This window comes from Muntiacus reevesi, chromosome 2, assembly GCF_963930625.1.
Source record: "Muntiacus reevesi chromosome 2, mMunRee1.1, whole genome shotgun sequence".
Lineage (NCBI taxonomy): Eukaryota > Metazoa > Chordata > Mammalia > Artiodactyla > Cervidae > Muntiacus > Muntiacus reevesi.
Window position 1 is genome coordinate 174,853,115 of NC_089250.1, and position 16,822 is coordinate 174,869,936.

Below are 16,822 nucleotides of genomic sequence, written 5' to 3' on the forward strand. Positions count from 1 at the left end.
ACTCGCCACCACCTTTGCCCTGCCAGGGCCCACCGCTGTCTGCTCTGCAACCTCTGCCCTTCATGAAGCTGTGTGCGGAACACACCCGCCCCCGTAACTCCCGCCCCCGCCTCCGGAACAGCCTGCAGTGGAGCACAGGCAGGCACATACCAGGGCAGGAGGAGGGCTTGTCTTGAGGCCGCTCACGGCGCCCCTCCTGCCAACATCCACATCAAAGGACAGATGTAGGAACAACCTTAACAGGCTCTCCAGTGTTGCCAAGGCAAAAATAACCTGGAGCCCGCTCCCAAGATCTATCAAGGAGAGAAAACTACGCAGAGACAGAATACCAATGATCCCCAGGCTCCCCCCGGCAGCGCTTCATCCGTTTCCTCACGGCACCTGTGACCTTGAGCGGCTCAGGGAAGGGACAGGAAAGGTCAGGAGTCCAATCTGCGCCTGCAGCAGCATTTGGGCCCCGTTTCTAAAATGCACACAGCCTCAGCTAGTGGAGACAGGACCACAGTTCACCCACGTTCTGGCTCCACAGAGATTCTCAGATGCTAATAAGCAAAGACATGGAAATCGAGAGGCACCTACTTACATCTTCTTGGGTGGGGGCGGGGGGACGACCAGTATTTCCATCCATAACAGGGAAGGTTACAGTGAAAGTAGAATCCTCAACAATGGCTACTAGCAGAGCATGGCAACTGGTAGCAAAAGCCATACAGAGTCCTGTAACTGGTGATCAGATAACACTATCCCACAAACCCCGAGGGGTTTGTCCAAATAAAATCATTCGACAGAAACAAAAAGAGGACCTGCATGAAGCTATGCGCCCCGCATGTATCCATACCAGGATGTGTGTGTGGAGAAAGAACACTTGAAGGTGACTGAAAATGGATTAATCAACCACTAAAAATCATAATTACAAAGACTAAAAAAGCATTCAACTTATTAACAGAAAACCACAAAATGGAAAATTAATATTTTTGCTATGATCACACCTCTGCAAAAAATGCAGGCAGAGCAGAATCAACCAGGGACACTAGCCTGCAGCTTCAGGCTGGGGGTGGGACTGTGTCCACTCTCCCGAGAAGCAGCACCTCGGCGCGGCCCCTCACCTCCCCGGCCGTGGCCTCTCACCTCCCCGGCCTCGGCCAGGCTGTCCTCCTTCTCCCGCAGCCTCCTGCCGGCTGCGTCCAGGCTCTGCTGGCACAACCTGTGGCGCTCCAGCTGCTGCTTCATCTTCTCCTCCGCCTCCACCTCCCGCTCCTGAAGCTGCCGAATGCGCGTCAGGAGCTCCTGGTTGCGGTCCATCTCGCGCTGCCAAGAAGGATGGGCCTGGTGAGGGGAGTCTGAGCAGGCAGGCCCCCAGCTCCACCCTCAGGACAGGACTGAGACCCAGAGCAGAGCCGCCAAGAGGCCGGTCGTCAAGACCTCAGCCGCCCCAGGGCTGTAGCCAGGAACCCTCTGAGGGGCGCGCATGGCCCCGCAGCACACAGGCACGTCTCACAGTGGCCCCCCCGGGAGGGCACATGGCACGCACCACCCCCGTCACTGGCCACTGCTCATGGGAGGGGACGGAGCACAGAAACCTCACTCAGGCTCCACCCTGGAAGGAGCCTCTGAGCTTGGCAGCTCCAACAGCTTCCTGATCACACACAGGCTCCCATCAGGACGAGCCGACTGCCCCCAGAGAGCGGGTGGCCAGGCAGCGACAGGTGGCGGGGACAGGCGCCCGCAAAAGGAACACTTGACCCTGGGCCTCAGCTCCACAAAGCTTCAGGGCCACCCTGCACCAGTCCCCGCCGGGCCTCATGGCTTGCCCTGGAAGGCAGGCACAGAACTCAGACTCCCCACTCTAATGACCCCCGGAGGCCCCAAGGTTCCAGTGTCAGCCACTGGGATGACCCTCAGCCCAAGCAGCTCAGGGGCCACAGAGTGGGAGCCAGAGTCCCAGCGGCAAAGGCCACAAGTCCTGGCTACCTGGAGTCCGACGCTTGGCTGACCTCTGACTTCAGAAGGCCAAGGCACAGAAGCTCCCACCCAGACAATGGGGAGGCTGTGAGGCCAGGGGACCCGCCGTGCCGCAGGAGCCAGGGCTGGGGCCGTGCAGGGACCCGATCAGTGCGTCACAGGGCAGGGCGGGGCCCTCTGCTCGGGCTGCGGTCCCAAGTGCACCCCGACAGTCCAGGCAGGTCCCCAGACCTTGGACACTGAAGTCTCACCATCTAATAGGTCTCTCCAGGGGAGAGGCTGACCCCCCCCCCCCCCCCAACCAAACTGCATTTCCCGAAGAACCATCACAGGCCCTGGAGACAAAGGACAACACGAAAACCATGGCTCAGACGGCTCCAAGCCATCTTCCGCCAGGCTTGGGGCAGACAAGGGAAGGCCTTGCAGAGGGAGGCCCAGGCTCAGCGACAGGCCCCAGGGAGAAGTTCAGTCAGTCCTGCACCCTTCCATTTCCCCGGTGACTCACTCCAGTACTTGTGAGAGTCCCATGGCCTCTCCCTTCTCCTCTTCCCACAGGTTCCTCAGGACGGTCCTTCCCAGGAGAGCCCAGACCATCAGCCAAAGGCCCTCGTCACAGAGGAGCACCGCTCGGAAGAGGACCAGGGGCAGCGCCGAGGCAGCAGGACCCGACCTGCAGGGTACCGCGCTCCTGAGCCCCGACAAGGCACCACAACCAGCTACCCGCACAGCGGGATCAAACACATCCCAACAGCATCCCTCCCTCAAAGGCATCAGCTGTTTCTACAGGGACCAGGAAAGGGTGGGAATGTGCCATGGGAGGCAAGCATGGCGCCAGATACCCACCCAGGAAAAGCACGGGGCCAGAGGCTTCCTGGTCCAATGCTCTGCCCGAATTTTGGTGGCATGTCCGTAAGTCACCAGCACTTATTGAAAACCCCGGCCAAGTGCTGTTATCAGAGCAAAGCACGCATGGAATTTATGCACTGAGTAAAAGGCCCAGCACCTCCTCTGGGTAACAGCGGCGGGGTGGGGGCAAGCCAAGGCCACTGCAGGGCAGCCCCTGAGACCGTGTGACCAGGTGTGCACGACCCAGCCTGGACCTCAGGCTCTTATGCGAGCTGGTGACTTTCCAGCCACACCCAGGCCTCCTGGCACTCCTGCCAGAACTGTATGCCAACTCTAGCAGAGAGGGCAACCAGGCGTCCAGCAGAGAGCGCCCATCAGCACCTCCTCAGGCATCGTGGCTCGGCAGCCAGCCCTTTGTGGTGCCTTCCCTGGGGACCCAGGACACCCCCGAGAGCCGACCCGAAGCCTTGGGGGGCCCAGCAAGGCAGGGGGCGCACCTGGGCTCCGGCTGGGGGCTTACTTCCCACAGGCTGGCGGGCACGACACACGTCCCCATGCTCGGGAGCAGGCTCTCCTGCACCCACCTCGTAGCTTCTGGCACTGGCGCTGGCCGCTCGCTCCAGCTCCACGCGAGCCCGCTTGTGACTGAGCTCCATCTGCATCTTCTCCCGCTCCACCTGGATGAGGTGAGACTTAGACCGGATCTGCTCGGCTCGCTCCTCCAACTGACCAGGGTCCATGCAAAGGAAAGACAGATCCTCAGCAGCTGTGTCTCACTCGAGCGAGGCGAGGGGCTCACTCGCCATTTCCTTACTGAGCACCTGCTCCCCCCAAGGCCCTCACTCAGCCCTGCGGAAGAAGGAGCACTAGGCCCCCAGGTGGGAGATGGGAGCTGGGAGCAGCAAGGGAAGGGAAGGTGATGAAGGACAGAAGAGGAAGGTGCGTTTTCAGATGACCGTGTGCCGGCTTGTTCATTTTCTGTGCGGTTTAACAAACTACCACCAATGCAGCAGCTTGGGCGCCATGAACTGGCTATCAGTTCCATGGGTCAGACCGCTGGGCACACACAGCCAGCTTCTCCTATCAGGGATGCTGATCAACAGGCTCAAGTCCACACAGTCTGCAGTGATGTTCTCTGTAACTCAGGAGCCTCCTCCTATTTCCTGTTGGCTGGCAGACCCAAGAGGCTATCTAGAAGCTGTGACATTCCCTGCCACATGGGCCTTTCCACCCACAAAGCCGAGAGAATCTCGCACATGTGGAACCCTTTTCCTACCTGCATCTCTGACGTCTGTCTGATCTCTGGACCCGGATGTAAAAGATTCACCTGACTGGGCCAGGCCCACCCAGGCACTCTCCCACCTTGAGGTCGGCTGGCTGGAGCTATTCAGTCTAACTGCAGAACACCATGGCCTCAACACCTACTTAAGTGTTTGATTCAGTGGGAGAAGCTGCCAGGGCCTAGCAGCCTGGGGCCCATCAGAAGTCTTCCTCTCACAGAGGGTAAGTAAATAAGGGGGGGACGGAAGCTCTGAAGGGCCTCAGAAGACACAGCCAACAGTACCACAGAATCACCAACTGCCAGGGCCTTGTCTTCAGGTGGGTTAGGGCCCAACCATTCTAAGACTGGCCTGCAGTCTGGCAATACGGCATCTCCGGGGCACCTAACAGAAACACAGAATCTCAGGCCGCGCCACTGATACCAAATCAGAATCTTCCTTTTAAAGGTATCCAACACTACTGATCATCACAAGAAGGGGCGGCAGTCTGTGTTTGCTCCTGGCATCTGGCGGAGAGAAGCCAGGGATGTTGCTAAACATCCCACCATGCACAGGAAAGTCCTGCAAAACAAAAAGTTACCCAGCCCAAAATGTCAGTCATGCCACAGGTGTGAAATCCCAGGTAGAGAAAAGACATCTTTTCCACCCTCCCCCAACTTCCTTTGGGAGCTAAAGCCCACCCTTTCTTTACCCCTGTGATGTATTCTCTCATTTCAATTCCTACCTGCTGACATTTGGGAATTCCTAACTTAACCCTCCATCAAATTAAGTCTTCTTGTCTCATTCTGAGTCTGAAGCTAAGGCACAGCTTCTTCAGAGGACGGTGGGACCCCAGCCCCAGGTATGAAGGTGCCACACAGGGGTCCCAGAGACCCAGATGTGTTGGCCACATCTTCCTGGAGCAGTGACAGGAAAGTCCCATTTTTATGTTTAAGCCAGCAGTGACACGCAGCCAGAAACAGGAACTTTACAATGAAGCAGGGGCAGGGACCAGCAGACAAGACCCTGCTCTGTTTCCAGACTCGCAGACCTGCGGCTGCTCTGTCCGCTCACCTGCCAGGCTTGACAGGAAAGAGAGGGAACGCTGACTGGACTCCTGAGACAGGACACATCTGAGGTCGGGCCTCCCAGGCAGGTCCTGTGCCCCACGGCTCTAATCAGCTCACTCTGGCTACAGCTCTCGTTTACTGACCTCCCCCCTGGGGAAGCTGTTCCAGTCAGAGTTGAGTGAGAACTGGGACCGTGGAAATCCCAGACTCTAGTTCCGACAGGCTGAAAGTTCCCGGAGAGCTGCATCAACAAAGTTATAACACTTCTTTAAACCAAAGTTGCCAACTTCATATTTTGCCAGTGAGCAAAGATAAAGAAAAAAAAAAATAAACAAAAACTACAGTGTATTTCCACCACTATTTCCAAAAAGGTGTTTTAACACCAAAAACAAATATAAATGACCTAATTTTAGAATAAAGAACAGTCCATGCCAAAAAGGGGCAGCGAGCAACTTAGCTTACCAACACACACAGAGTAAGTACAATTCAACTATTCAGTCAGAGAATGCGTACACACACCAGCCTCTGTCGTGCCACACCAGACAGGCTTATCAGGACTCCCGGAGCAACAGAAACTCCTGGCTCATCTGACACAGGGCCCCAGGGCAGGTCACCGGCAGAAAGGCGGCGGCAGCACAGCCAACATAGACCAGAGACGGGACTCAAGCAAAGAAGCCAGGGGTCGCCTGACGCAGCCCCTACGGAGGGCCAGGGGCCAGGCCAAGGCTCAGACACCACACTCCCTCCCTGCGTGGACCCTGCAATCCCTGCCCCAACGAGCACTGACCCCACAGCGCACCAGAACCTAAAGTCCTTCAGAAGACCTGAGCCTTTACAGCCATGTCCAGGGAGCGCTGCCGAGCACTTGAACTAAAGTGAGATGAGACGATAATCAAAGTCAAAGTGTAAAGATGAGCCCTTGGCAAACTGAAGCCAAGATGTGCAAATGGCCTCCCTAGGCTGAGACCATCTCCTGCCCAAGGCTTCTCTCACTGCCCTGCCCTTCCTGCCCGGCTGGCCAAGACCTATCCTTACAACACAGCTTTCCTATGTGTTACACCATCAAGGAAGCCAGCAGCTGGCTGCACAATTCCAGTGGTCACGATTCCAGGCAGTTTAGGATTTTATTCCTCAATGAAATGAGCTGGCTTTCCAATCCTATCTCTAATGTCTGTGAGCTCACAGTGTGAGTGCAATACTAAACAGTAGGCCCACTCTGGGGTGCTGTGATCTCAGGCTTTTGAGTCAGGACATCTCAGGGCCAGACCATGACCTCTAGCTATCCTCCAAAACTATGAAAATCCATGTTGGAGATGCTGGCCTCCAGGCTGAGAAAACACTGACCTGCCTCAACTACATAGAACTTGATCCAGTCCTACCTAAGGACAGGTGTCTGTACATAGAGGCCACTATCCCAACACACACCGCTCACCTGAGCCTTCTGGAACTTGATTCAGTTGTACCTAAGGGCAGGTGTCTGTACCTGAAGGCCCCTACCCCAACACACACCACTCACCTGCATGCTCTGTTGGTACTGCATCTGCAGAGAGCCTTGGGCAGAGGTGGAAACATCCAGTTCAGATCCTCCCTCCACTCTCTGAGAAATGAAATTGTTCAAAGACCTCAGGGTGGACAGGACGGTGGTATTCTCCCCCAGGTCTTCCATGATTACTTCCCTTCTGGAAAAAAACAAGGGAAGAGTCACAGGGAGCCTTCTGATGCGCCATCACCATGGCCAGCTGCCCGGTCAGAGGGTACCTTTGGGCAGCCCCACTCCCATAATGCTCTCTCAGAACCTTTAAAACACTCCAACCTCTGTAACTACATTCTTCGGAGTTAACTGTGAGCCCATATCTCCAGTTTCTCAGAGAAGAAATAGAGGCATAAAAAGACAGTATGCCACCAAGCTGCTGACCATCAGAGTGCTGACCAGCAGACCAGCAGGACAGACGGATGGCTCCCAAGACGAGGTGCTCACCTCCCACGGAAGCACTCACAAAAAGCCTAGCTTCCCGGAATTGGAAACAAAGCACCCAACAGTGGCAGTGAGGACGACAACCACCGCAATGCTAATTATACAATGACATCGCTACCATTTTCAGCCAGGTGCCACAGACAAAGGCACCTGACATTTAGTAAGCACCAAGGCTTCTGGGGCCCATCTCCTTATCTGAAAACTAAGGGCCCCACTTCTCAAGGCTGGGAGGATTACAGGGCCCAAGAGAAGGCTCCAAACGCAGACGGCACAGCCATCACCACAGAGTGTAACTGTCACTCTGCTTGCAATTTCACATAAGTCATCGTAATCCTCAGACTGGGCAGATGAACCAGGTCTTCTTGAATATTACCGGAGAGGTGAGGCTTTCAGAGTTACAGAACGGAGATCTGTCTGGCCCTAAGGTCGACCGTGCTCCACAGGCCAAGATGTGAAGGCCAAGGACAAACAGCAGCAAAGAACCTGCATCCCCACACCTGTGCTAATCCCAGCCTCGCACCAGGCCGTCTACCGGTCAGAAAGGGTGGAAGTGTCCCAGCACAGTGAACAGCCAAAAGATGTGAATTCCTCCAGGTGCATACCGTGTTCCTCTGAGGCAAGCAGCCAGCTCTCACTGATGATCCCTAAGTATCAGATGGAAAACACCTGCCCTCAACCCACTCCCCACCTCCAAAAAAGTGAAGAGTCTTTGATTTGATGCTGAATTTCCTATTTAACAAATACCTTGACCTTGTGCACTGGGATTCCCTGGTGGCTCAGTGGTAAAGAACCCACCTGCCATTGCAGGAGACCCGAATTTGACCCCTAGGTCAGGAAGATCCCCTGGTGGAGGGAACAGCAACCCACTCCAGTATTCTTGCATGGGAAATCCCATAGACGGAGGAGCCTGGTGGGCTGCAGTTCATGGGGTCGCAGAGTCAGACATGGCTTAGCAACTAAACAACAACTGTTCTTGTGCACACAGAGCCCTTGTTTTCTGCAGTCTGTCCTTTCCACTCTCACCCAACATAGCTGTTCTCGCCACCTCTCCTTGATACAAATGGAAAATGAACTGGCAGAGAGACCCGAGAGGAGCCCTCAAGAGCACTGTGGGCTTGGTAGAGAGACACGGCCCGCGTGGAGCCAGGCAGCAGCACTCTGCTCCGCAGGGCAAATCACCGATGACCGGGGCCACAGTACTTTCCTGGAGTTGGTGATGGACAGGGAGGCCCGGCGTGCTGCAGTCCATGTGTTGCAGAGTTAAGACACGACTGATCGACTGAAGTGAACTAATACTTTCCACCCCGCGATGGGAAATTTAGCCAATATACCCTCTTCTCAAGACAGCATCCTCTGTAAGAGCTGATGCACCTTATACACAAGGATGAAAAGAACACATGCATTTTCACCTGCCTTCCAGGTGAAGCCGCTCCATAAGGCAAGGGAAAAGGTGGGACCTCAAACGCCATCCTCTGTATCCAGGAGACTCAGGTCTTCCAGAAACCTCACCACTGGATGTCAGCTGCTCTGGACGGTATCCAGAGCTGGAGTGCAGAGCACTCTGACTCTCTAGTGCCCTCCCTCCTGAGGGAACCTACAGACAAGGATCCTCACCACCTGCAGCACCACTTCTCAGCGCCCCGGGCGCTTTCGCTGGCCTGCTGAGCTCACCGCTCCTCTACCTGCTTTCTCCTACTTCCACGGGAGAGGAAATCCAAATGCCCCTCCCACTACCTGCCAGGAGTGCGGCTGTGGGCAAGGCGCTTCCTATCTTCCCACCGAGTTCCCCAGGTGGAAAACGAAGTAGTGGCACCCCACACTGACCGCTCAGGTGCAGAGGTGCAGGCGACAGTGCGGTTAACTCGCAAGGAACTGAGGAAGAGCCCCTCAGAGTGCACCGCGCCGTCTCGGGCCGGGGGCGGCGGTGGGGGGATCGCTGAAGTCCCTCTCCTCCGAAGCCGCCTCTGCCCCGGCCGTTTCCAGCTCCTCTCGGAGAGGACAGAGCACGGAGCGCAGCGGGGACCGGCAGGGACCCCGGCCCGGTGATCGAGCGGACACAGCGGGTCTCAGAGAAGGACGCGGGAACGTCGAGGGGTGCCGGCTCACAGCCACCAGAGGAGGCCCGGAGGGCGGCCCCAGCCTCTTCCCTGCCCGCCTCCCGCCGGCTCTGCTGGGCACCCGCCTCCGGCTCAGTCAGGCCCCCGCCCAGGACCCTGGCCGCTCACCTCACCACCTCAGTCAGCTTGCAGCCGTCACCGCCGCGGCTCAGATCTCCCTCTTTTACACCCGAGCCCGCGTATCGCGAGACGTGCCCTTGCGCTCTCGCGAGATCTGGGCGAGACTGCCCGTAAAGCTCCGGGTCTGCGGATGCCGGGGCTGTGTCCGTCCCAGGCCAGGGATGCCGCGGCTCGGAGCACGCTCGGAACCCTGGCTGGCCCGCGGGACTCCCTTGGTGCCCCTGTCCGCCGCTGGCCAGGCTTCCACTGGACGGCTGTCTTGCACTGTCTTGTGTGGAATAGCACCGCCCAACGGTGGCCTCCTGGGGCCAAACTTTCTTGCACTCCTGACTAGTCCGCAGCTTTTGACACTACGGTGTTTGCTTAAATTAACTAATGCATTTTTACTTTTCTCTAAGAAAAGAAAAACAGGAAATACTATGCTACTAAGCTGTCCTCCAAGCGCCCTGGGAGCTGTTGGGGTGCGGAGCCGCCGTTTGGGTCCCGTTCTCCAGGGAGCAAGGGCGGGACGCAGTCAGCCCACAGCCAACAGGTCCTTCCTGGAATCTCTCCAGCCTGCGTCTACTAAGGGGTCTCTCAAGTCCTTTCTTTCTCTTTCGCAATCCCAGCGAAGCGCCCGAGGGTCTGCACCGCATTTCCAGAGAGTAAACCATGAATCTGTGTAGCCAGAAGGAAAAAGGATGTGGAGGTAGGACACGGGGCAAGTGAAAAGAAGACGAAAAAAAATTTTTTTAAGGCCGGCCTGCAGACTACTCGCGGATGTGGACTTCCCTAAGACCCCATTTCTTCCCCAGCCATCCTTGGGATTTGTGGACTAAAAACGCTGCCTGCCATATCAGTAAATAATGTGTGCAGAGTCAGCCACTCTTAAGGATGAGCTCAGGGTGAAAACAGATCAGTTGCTCCGTCATGTCTCACTTTGTGACCCCATAGGCTGTAGTCAGCCAAGCTGCCCTGTCCATGGGATTCTCCATGCAATATTGGAGTCAGTAGCCATCCCCTTCTCCAGGGAATCTTCCCCACCCAGGGATTGAACATGGGTCTGCTGCACTGCAGGCAGATTCTTTACCATCTGAGCCACCAAGGAAGCCCAAAAACGTAATGCCGTCCACCAAATCATCAGACTCTGCAGCTGCCACCACCCCACGCTACCCCACCTCCAGCCCAGACAGTGGACCCTGAGGAGACTCAGGGTGAGAAAGCCCAGCACACTGGCCCAGGCAGCTGAGGTACACATCAAAGGAAGAATTTCAGTGAGCCTGAGACTCCTGCATCTTCCCACACATAGGAAAGCACTCAATTCTTAGAGACATCTAGTTTTTTATTAACCAGAAATCTTTTGCTGTTCCAAGCAGCTGGTCTTTGTTCCGAAAACTCCTATATACTCCAGCTCCTCCTCTACCTCTTCGGGGCAGTCCCTCAGAGTTACCTGAGATACTGTGTCCCAGGCTTAAGTCCCCAGTTTTAGCTGCCAAATAAAAATAACTCCCAGCTTTTTAGGTTGTGTGTTTGTTTTCAGTCAACAAGATTTAATCATCATCACAGTCAATACACGCTTGAGGGATGAGCACTCCTCCAGAAAATGGTTTCAAAGAAATCAATTTTAAGTATGGAAATTCCAGAAAATATTACACCCTATGTTATTTTATAGCCTTGAGTTCCTGGAAGAGAGTAAAAGGAAATAAACACACCATGTGTCTGCTTGCTTTGGTTATTAAGTTTCTGGAGCCTGGCGTGTTATAGAAACATTTCCAGTTTCACACTGCCCCCCCGTCCCCCCCCCCCCACCCCGTACATAATTCATACCAAATGTCTTCCTTAGGGAGCTCTCACTGCTTGAAGTATTTCCGGATCATTCACCACAAAGATGGAAACAAACCCTGACTGAAGGTTCAGATTTTTCTACATTACACTGTATAGCCAAAATAACACCTGGAAACCTGGAGATCGTTTTGCAGCAATGATGGAAGCCAGTTCCCCTGTAACATACTAACCATGGTGAGAAAATTCCATAAAGCTATGTGTTTCTCTGCCTCAGTGTTTTTATGCATCCCAGTCTTTTCATCCTTTTATCTTTGTCTCTTTCTCACGGTAACTCTTCACAAATCATGTTATAGCAACCATTTTTTTATATCATCATATATTGTGAACACTGAATATAATTTTGTCTTAAAAAAAGGTCCCCCATCTGTCCTGCCTGCTGCATCCCAGATCCAGCTCGGATCTCCCCAGCCACACTTCAGACAGAGCTCAAGCTACATCTGCAGTGAAAAAGCCAAACAGCAGAGCAAGCACTCAGCCCTTTAGACCTCCCGGCTTCCCTCGGTACTGTGTGGCCAGGAGGTACACCTCTGATGATTCTTTCCTGCTGGCCTCGGGCTTTACAGTCCTTGTGGTCTGGAATTCCTCAGTCAGTCTCTTCTGTACCCGATGGCTCTGACTTCCAGCCCAGGTTTTACAAAGGAATGTCCCCCCGGGGTGGAGGACATCTGGAACCATGTCCAGAAGGGACAAGCACAAGCTAATGAGCCTGTCATGGTCGAGGCCACGGATCCCTGTGGCGTTGGGTGCCATGTCACTCAGGATCACGTCTGCTCTCCCACCAGGAAGCAGCTCTTGGATTTTTCGGAAGGTTCTAGGGTCAGTCACATCAGCAGGGCACAGAAACGTTGCTCCTTCCAGGGGGAATATGTGGAGAAGATCTACCCCAAGCACAAAGCCAACAGGAGCACTGGGGTCTAAGGAAGAAATGGTGAAGGTACTTACTCATTGACACCCCGAAATCATCCCACAAAAAGTAAATGTAACAAAATAATAAAACAGAGATAAAGGGGACTTTCTCTAGCAGTCCAGTGGTTAAGAGTGTGTGCCTCAAATGCAGGGGGCACAGATTCAATTCCTAGTTGGGGAATAAGATCCCACATGGCACAGGCTAAAGAAAAAAAAAAAAAAAAATATATATATATATATAAAAAAGTCAGGACCAAGAAAAAGAACTAATGTGCAAAAATGGGCACACAGGGTTTTCCTCCTAGAAAAACATGTGGCGGGCGGGGAGTGGTGGTCTTCCCTCTACATCTGAGGAAACAGGTTGGGAGAGGCAACCTGACTGTCCCAGGGGACAGGCAGACATGAGACCACATCCTGGCCTTGATACTCCACCTCTGACTCCATTTCACTCTCCGAGCCTTGCTCTCCCTTAAAAGGGATCTTATCTCTGAGGAGTCTTTTTGATACACTAAAACAGAGAAGGACATATTATTATATAAAGAGCCTCTGGATTAAATCAACAAATCCATTCTGCAGTTTAACCTAATTTCTTTCAATGTAGAAACTATTAGAAACAAGCCAAGAAACAGGGAAAGTGGACAGATGCTAAATAAGGTAAAAAACTGATACCCTGCCCATGTCTGAGTGATACCAGCTGTGAAATAAAAAGTTGTCAGTTTCACTTCACCTGAAAGGGGATTTCCTGCCTGCAAGGCCGCTGCCCCCCCCCACCTCCACCTCCCCCCAGCCCCTCCCAGCACCACTCCCTACACACCAGGGTGGATCCATGGAGCAGTCACAGACTCAGAGCTTGCTCTGCTTAGTAAAAAGGCTGCTCTGCGGGTGAGGGGCAGGGTATTTGTTCTTTATCTAAAGATGAGAAGTCCAGCTATTCTGTAGGGTGCCTCATTTATCAAAGGCGGAAAACTCTGCTTTCAGCCCTGTAGAGTGGGACGGCTCTCCCATTTTACACACTTGTACTCGTTCCTTTAATGTCCCACATACTGTAGCCCCAGGAAGTGCCTTCTAAAAGCAAATGGCAAAAAAAAAAAAGAAAAGAAAAGAAAAAATACATAAATAAATAAAAGCAAATGGCTTTGGTTGCATTTTTGCAACTTCTTTTGGGAGTAAAAGAACCCAAACCATTTTATGTACCCAGTCTCTGCTTCTCCCACCTCTTCCTACAGGTTAAACTTAGCTGTTTTCCTGCTTCTCTTGAAGAGCAATTAGGGGACAGGACCCTCTAAAATCAGTCATTAGGAAGTCTGTGGATAGACTCAGTGGTGGGAAAATGAACTGAAGTTTTTGACACAGATTCATTCACTTGAATGATAAACATTTACTGAGCTTGTAAGAAATGTTTTTAAACTGTTCTAAACCCCCTTGAGGCATCCTACCCAGATTAAAGAGACTGATGACAAAACCCAGGGAGTGGCATGCCTGGTTCTGCAAGTCACTAAACTTCTGCAGATCTCAATTTTCTCATCAGAAAGATGGGCACACACACCCATTCTAAGGTGTATGGGAGAGATCTCTGTGACCTGCCCGTGCAGGTGGCACCCTCAGAAGTTACAGTAGGAAATACAAGTGGTAAGGATTGTTACCTTAGCACTGCTCACCTACAAAAGACTCAAAGGCAATCTTGATGCCCATGGTGACGAAACTGGCTAAATACCAATAGTATAATCATTATCTGGGATAGTATGCAGCTGTTTAAATGGACGGCATCATTTTCCACCTTGTCTGGATAGTTGGTTGATCTATTAGTCAGAGGCACTTTTTTACATATATGATCTTAGTTAAAACCCCCAAATATAAAAGAGATAAGAACTAAGTCCCTCGAGTTGGGCCAAAGTGGAGAATCCAGAGCCACGAGGGCTCCCTGGGCAGCCCCAGGAGCAACTCCAGGAAACCCCCAGGTTGATTCAGTTGTCCTGTCAAGGGAAGATGTCGCTATATCAGCAAGCAAAAAGAAATCGCTCTGCGATTTCTTTGCTGAGGAAAGAAACTTGACTTACAGATGGCTGTCTAATTTCGTTGCTGAGGCCACACATCAGCAGCACAGGCCCAGGACACACGCCAGCGTGCCGGCCTACACACTACCGTGGTCTGGTCGCAGGTGATTTTCACCTTCACTCCCCCTTTCTACCTCCGTCTTTCATTTTGAAAATGTCAGTGTTGTTTGTATCATTCCTACTAAAGCAGCACGCAGAAGCATGTACTTTCACAAGGCAACTTGGCTGCTCTGTGTGCCCTGAAGAGGGCGGCCGGCCCGCGTCCAAACCACAGTGGTCGGAAGGCCCCTGAGACAGTGCGGAGGCCCCACCTGTGCCCGCAGCGTTGACTCTCTGCACAGCCACCTGGCTCCACGCGCCAGGAGCGGCCCCACAGTCTAACACCCGGAGGCCAGGCCGTAGGATCTGGTGCCTCTCGTTCATTTCCAGGAGCTTGAAGGCGCTTCGACACCGGTAACTTTCCACCTTTGCAGCTTTCACAAACGGGTCCCTCAAATGCCGCGTCAGCCACAGGTGCTCAGCGCCAGTCCGGCCCTTGTAGCAACTGCCAGTGGTGTGGAACCTTTGACGCTGAAGGGAAGCCCACACCAGTTTCAAGGACCTGGTGAGGAAAAGGGAGCACGCAGGTTGGCATCCCATAGGCCAGTGGGGCCCCAGGTTCAACCCGCACATTTTTAGAGATGGGTCACTATGGCCCAAGTGGAAGAGGTGACTTGACAAGGCTACAGCCGGAAAGGTTTTATGGGCTGACCCACATCCCCCAGAGTCTGCATGTGTGCTCAGTCATGTCCAACTCTCTGAGACCCCATGGACTCTAGCCCACCAGGCTCCTCTGTCCACGGAATTTTCCAGGCAGGAATACTGGAGTGGGTTGCCATTTCCTTCCTGCCATTTCCAGGGGATCTTCCCAACCCAGGGATCCAACCCTGTCTCTTATGTCTCCAGCATTGGCAGGTGGATTCTTTACCACTAGCACCACATAGGTAGCCCAAAGTCTATATGAGAAAGTCCTAACCCCCAGTATCTCAAGATGTGACTTGTCTTTAATGAGGTAATGAAGGTAAAATAAAGCCGTGCGTGTGTGTGTGCTAAGACGCTTTAGTCGTGTCCGACTCTCTGCGACCTATGGACTGTAGCCTGTCAGGGTTCTCTGTCCATGGGCATCTCCAGGCAGGAATACTAGAGTGTGTCGCCATTTCCTTCTCCAGGGAATCTTCCCAACCCAGGGATTGAACTCACATTTCTTATGTCTCCTGCACTGGCATGTGGGTTCTTTACCACTACCTTAAATGGTAAATGGGTGTGCTCTATCCAATACTGGTGTCCTTATAAGAAAAAATCAAGACACAGACACACACAGGACAAAGACCACATGAAGACACAGGGAGAAGATGGCCGTCTGTAAGTCAAGGGGAGAGGCTTCAGAGACTGATCCTGCTGACAACTTGATTTCAGTTTTCCAGATTCCAGACACTCAGCCAGTAAACTTCTGCTCTTTCAGTCGCCCATCCTGGGGTGCCTGGTTACACAAGCCTGAGCAAACTAATCCAGCAGGCCTCTCCTCTGTGGTCAAAAGATGTTTTTTTCTCCCGAGTTCTCTTCACAAGAAAATCTCAAATGGTAATGATAGTCACTTTGTACCAACCAAAGTTTTCCCAGTACTGGTTGAAAACACTGATAAATTTCATGAAACGAACATTCTCTCTCACAGGATACAAATTTTCATTGGGCTTTAAGAGATTCAAAAAAAAAAAAACACACAGAAGGACAGGCCCTTTGCCTTACTTACTTCCACCGCTTTGGTGGGCAGCACAGGGTCTGACCAACCTGTCACATTTCTTAATAAAATTGAACTTGCCCTGTGTATAACTCAGAAGGGCAACTTTCAAGCCTCTTTGGAAAGTGGGGCTTTTAAGTTTACTGACAGCCATGGGTTATCTACACCTCCCTTTATTTAACTCTCAGAACCCTACAAAGTATCTACATTCTTTTCTTCTGAGGAAAAAGAAAAAAAAGAACTATTATTAGTCTCATGGCTCTCAGGCAAAGTTCCCTCAGAATGAAAACTTGTTGACAAAGATCTGGAGACAATACTTTTGAATTGCTGCCTTCAGAAGGCGTAGGAGCCTCAGGGAAAGAGGGCATAGCGGTCCTGGGCGCCGAGTTAACTCCACCGTCAGCGGAATGGTGGAGAGGGGAGTTGCACACCCCAGGTCCACCTGATGTGGGCAGCTGACCGCCAGCCCCACCCCATGACCAGGGTCCAGCCACACGGGGCTCTCGTTTCCGAGACACAGGCTTCAGGCCCGCGGTGCTCTGCACGAGCGACACCTCCAGCAGCAGCGCCCCCTACTCTCCCTAAAGGCCTCTCCAGCCCTCGGCCCGCCGTCGCTCCTCGGGAAGCCCTGGCCGGTCCGAGCACGGACGGTCCGCTCTAGTCACCTCGCTGAGGCTGACCCGACCCCTTTCCGAGCCAGGACGAGATAAGTTCTGAGCCCCTTTTCGGACACGAAAAATGGGGCCGGCGTCTGACCACTCCGCCTCCCGCACGCATGCAGTAGGTGCTCCATTAATTCCCACTGATCGCCAGCCGCCGCGCCCACCGACCGCCCGCCTCAGCCGCCTCACCGCTCACCCGGCCATGGACGCGGACCAGCTCCCGCTGCCGCCACCGGAAGTGCCGGCCTCACTT

At 53.4% G+C, this 16,822-nt stretch overlaps 2 protein-coding genes across 5 annotated transcripts in view; both read right to left on the minus strand.

Annotated features, from left to right (window-relative positions):
- Window positions 1–9,582, minus strand: part of MAD1L1 (mitotic arrest deficient 1 like 1) — a 232,553-nt gene extending 222,971 nt beyond the window's left edge. Inside the window, exons 1-4 of one of the 3 annotated variants that reach the window (XM_065923683.1) lie at window positions 9,335–9,582; window positions 6,651–6,813; window positions 3,390–3,530; window positions 1,126–1,305 (exon numbers count right to left, since the gene is read on the minus strand). In XM_065923683.1, the coding sequence (XP_065779755.1) occupies window positions 1,126–1,305; window positions 3,390–3,530; window positions 6,651–6,800 (471 nt within the window). In that variant the 5' untranslated portion in view covers window positions 6,801–6,813; window positions 9,335–9,582. The remainder of the gene's footprint in view (window positions 1–1,125; window positions 1,306–3,389; window positions 3,531–6,650; window positions 6,814–9,334) is intronic. The other 2 variants (XM_065923682.1, XM_065923681.1) reach the window with 2 other exon arrangements.
- Window positions 9,583–10,646: 1,064 nt separating this feature from the next.
- MRM2 (mitochondrial rRNA methyltransferase 2) lies at window positions 10,647–16,810 on the minus strand. Of its 2 annotated transcripts, none has more exons than XM_065923690.1 (3): window positions 16,766–16,810; window positions 14,442–14,731; window positions 10,647–12,084 (listed from the first exon to the last, which is right to left on the minus strand). In XM_065923690.1, exons 1-3 carry the CDS (start codon window positions 16,771–16,773, stop codon window positions 11,642–11,644), a joined length of 741 nt encoding a protein of 246 aa, XP_065779762.1. In that variant the 5' UTR covers window positions 16,774–16,810; the 3' UTR covers window positions 10,647–11,641. The 2 variants fall into 2 exon arrangements, with proteins under 2 accessions (XP_065779762.1, XP_065779764.1); XM_065923692.1 differs by lacking the exon at window positions 16,766–16,810 and adding an exon at window positions 15,370–16,740.
- Window positions 16,811–16,822: the final 12 nt, after the last annotated feature.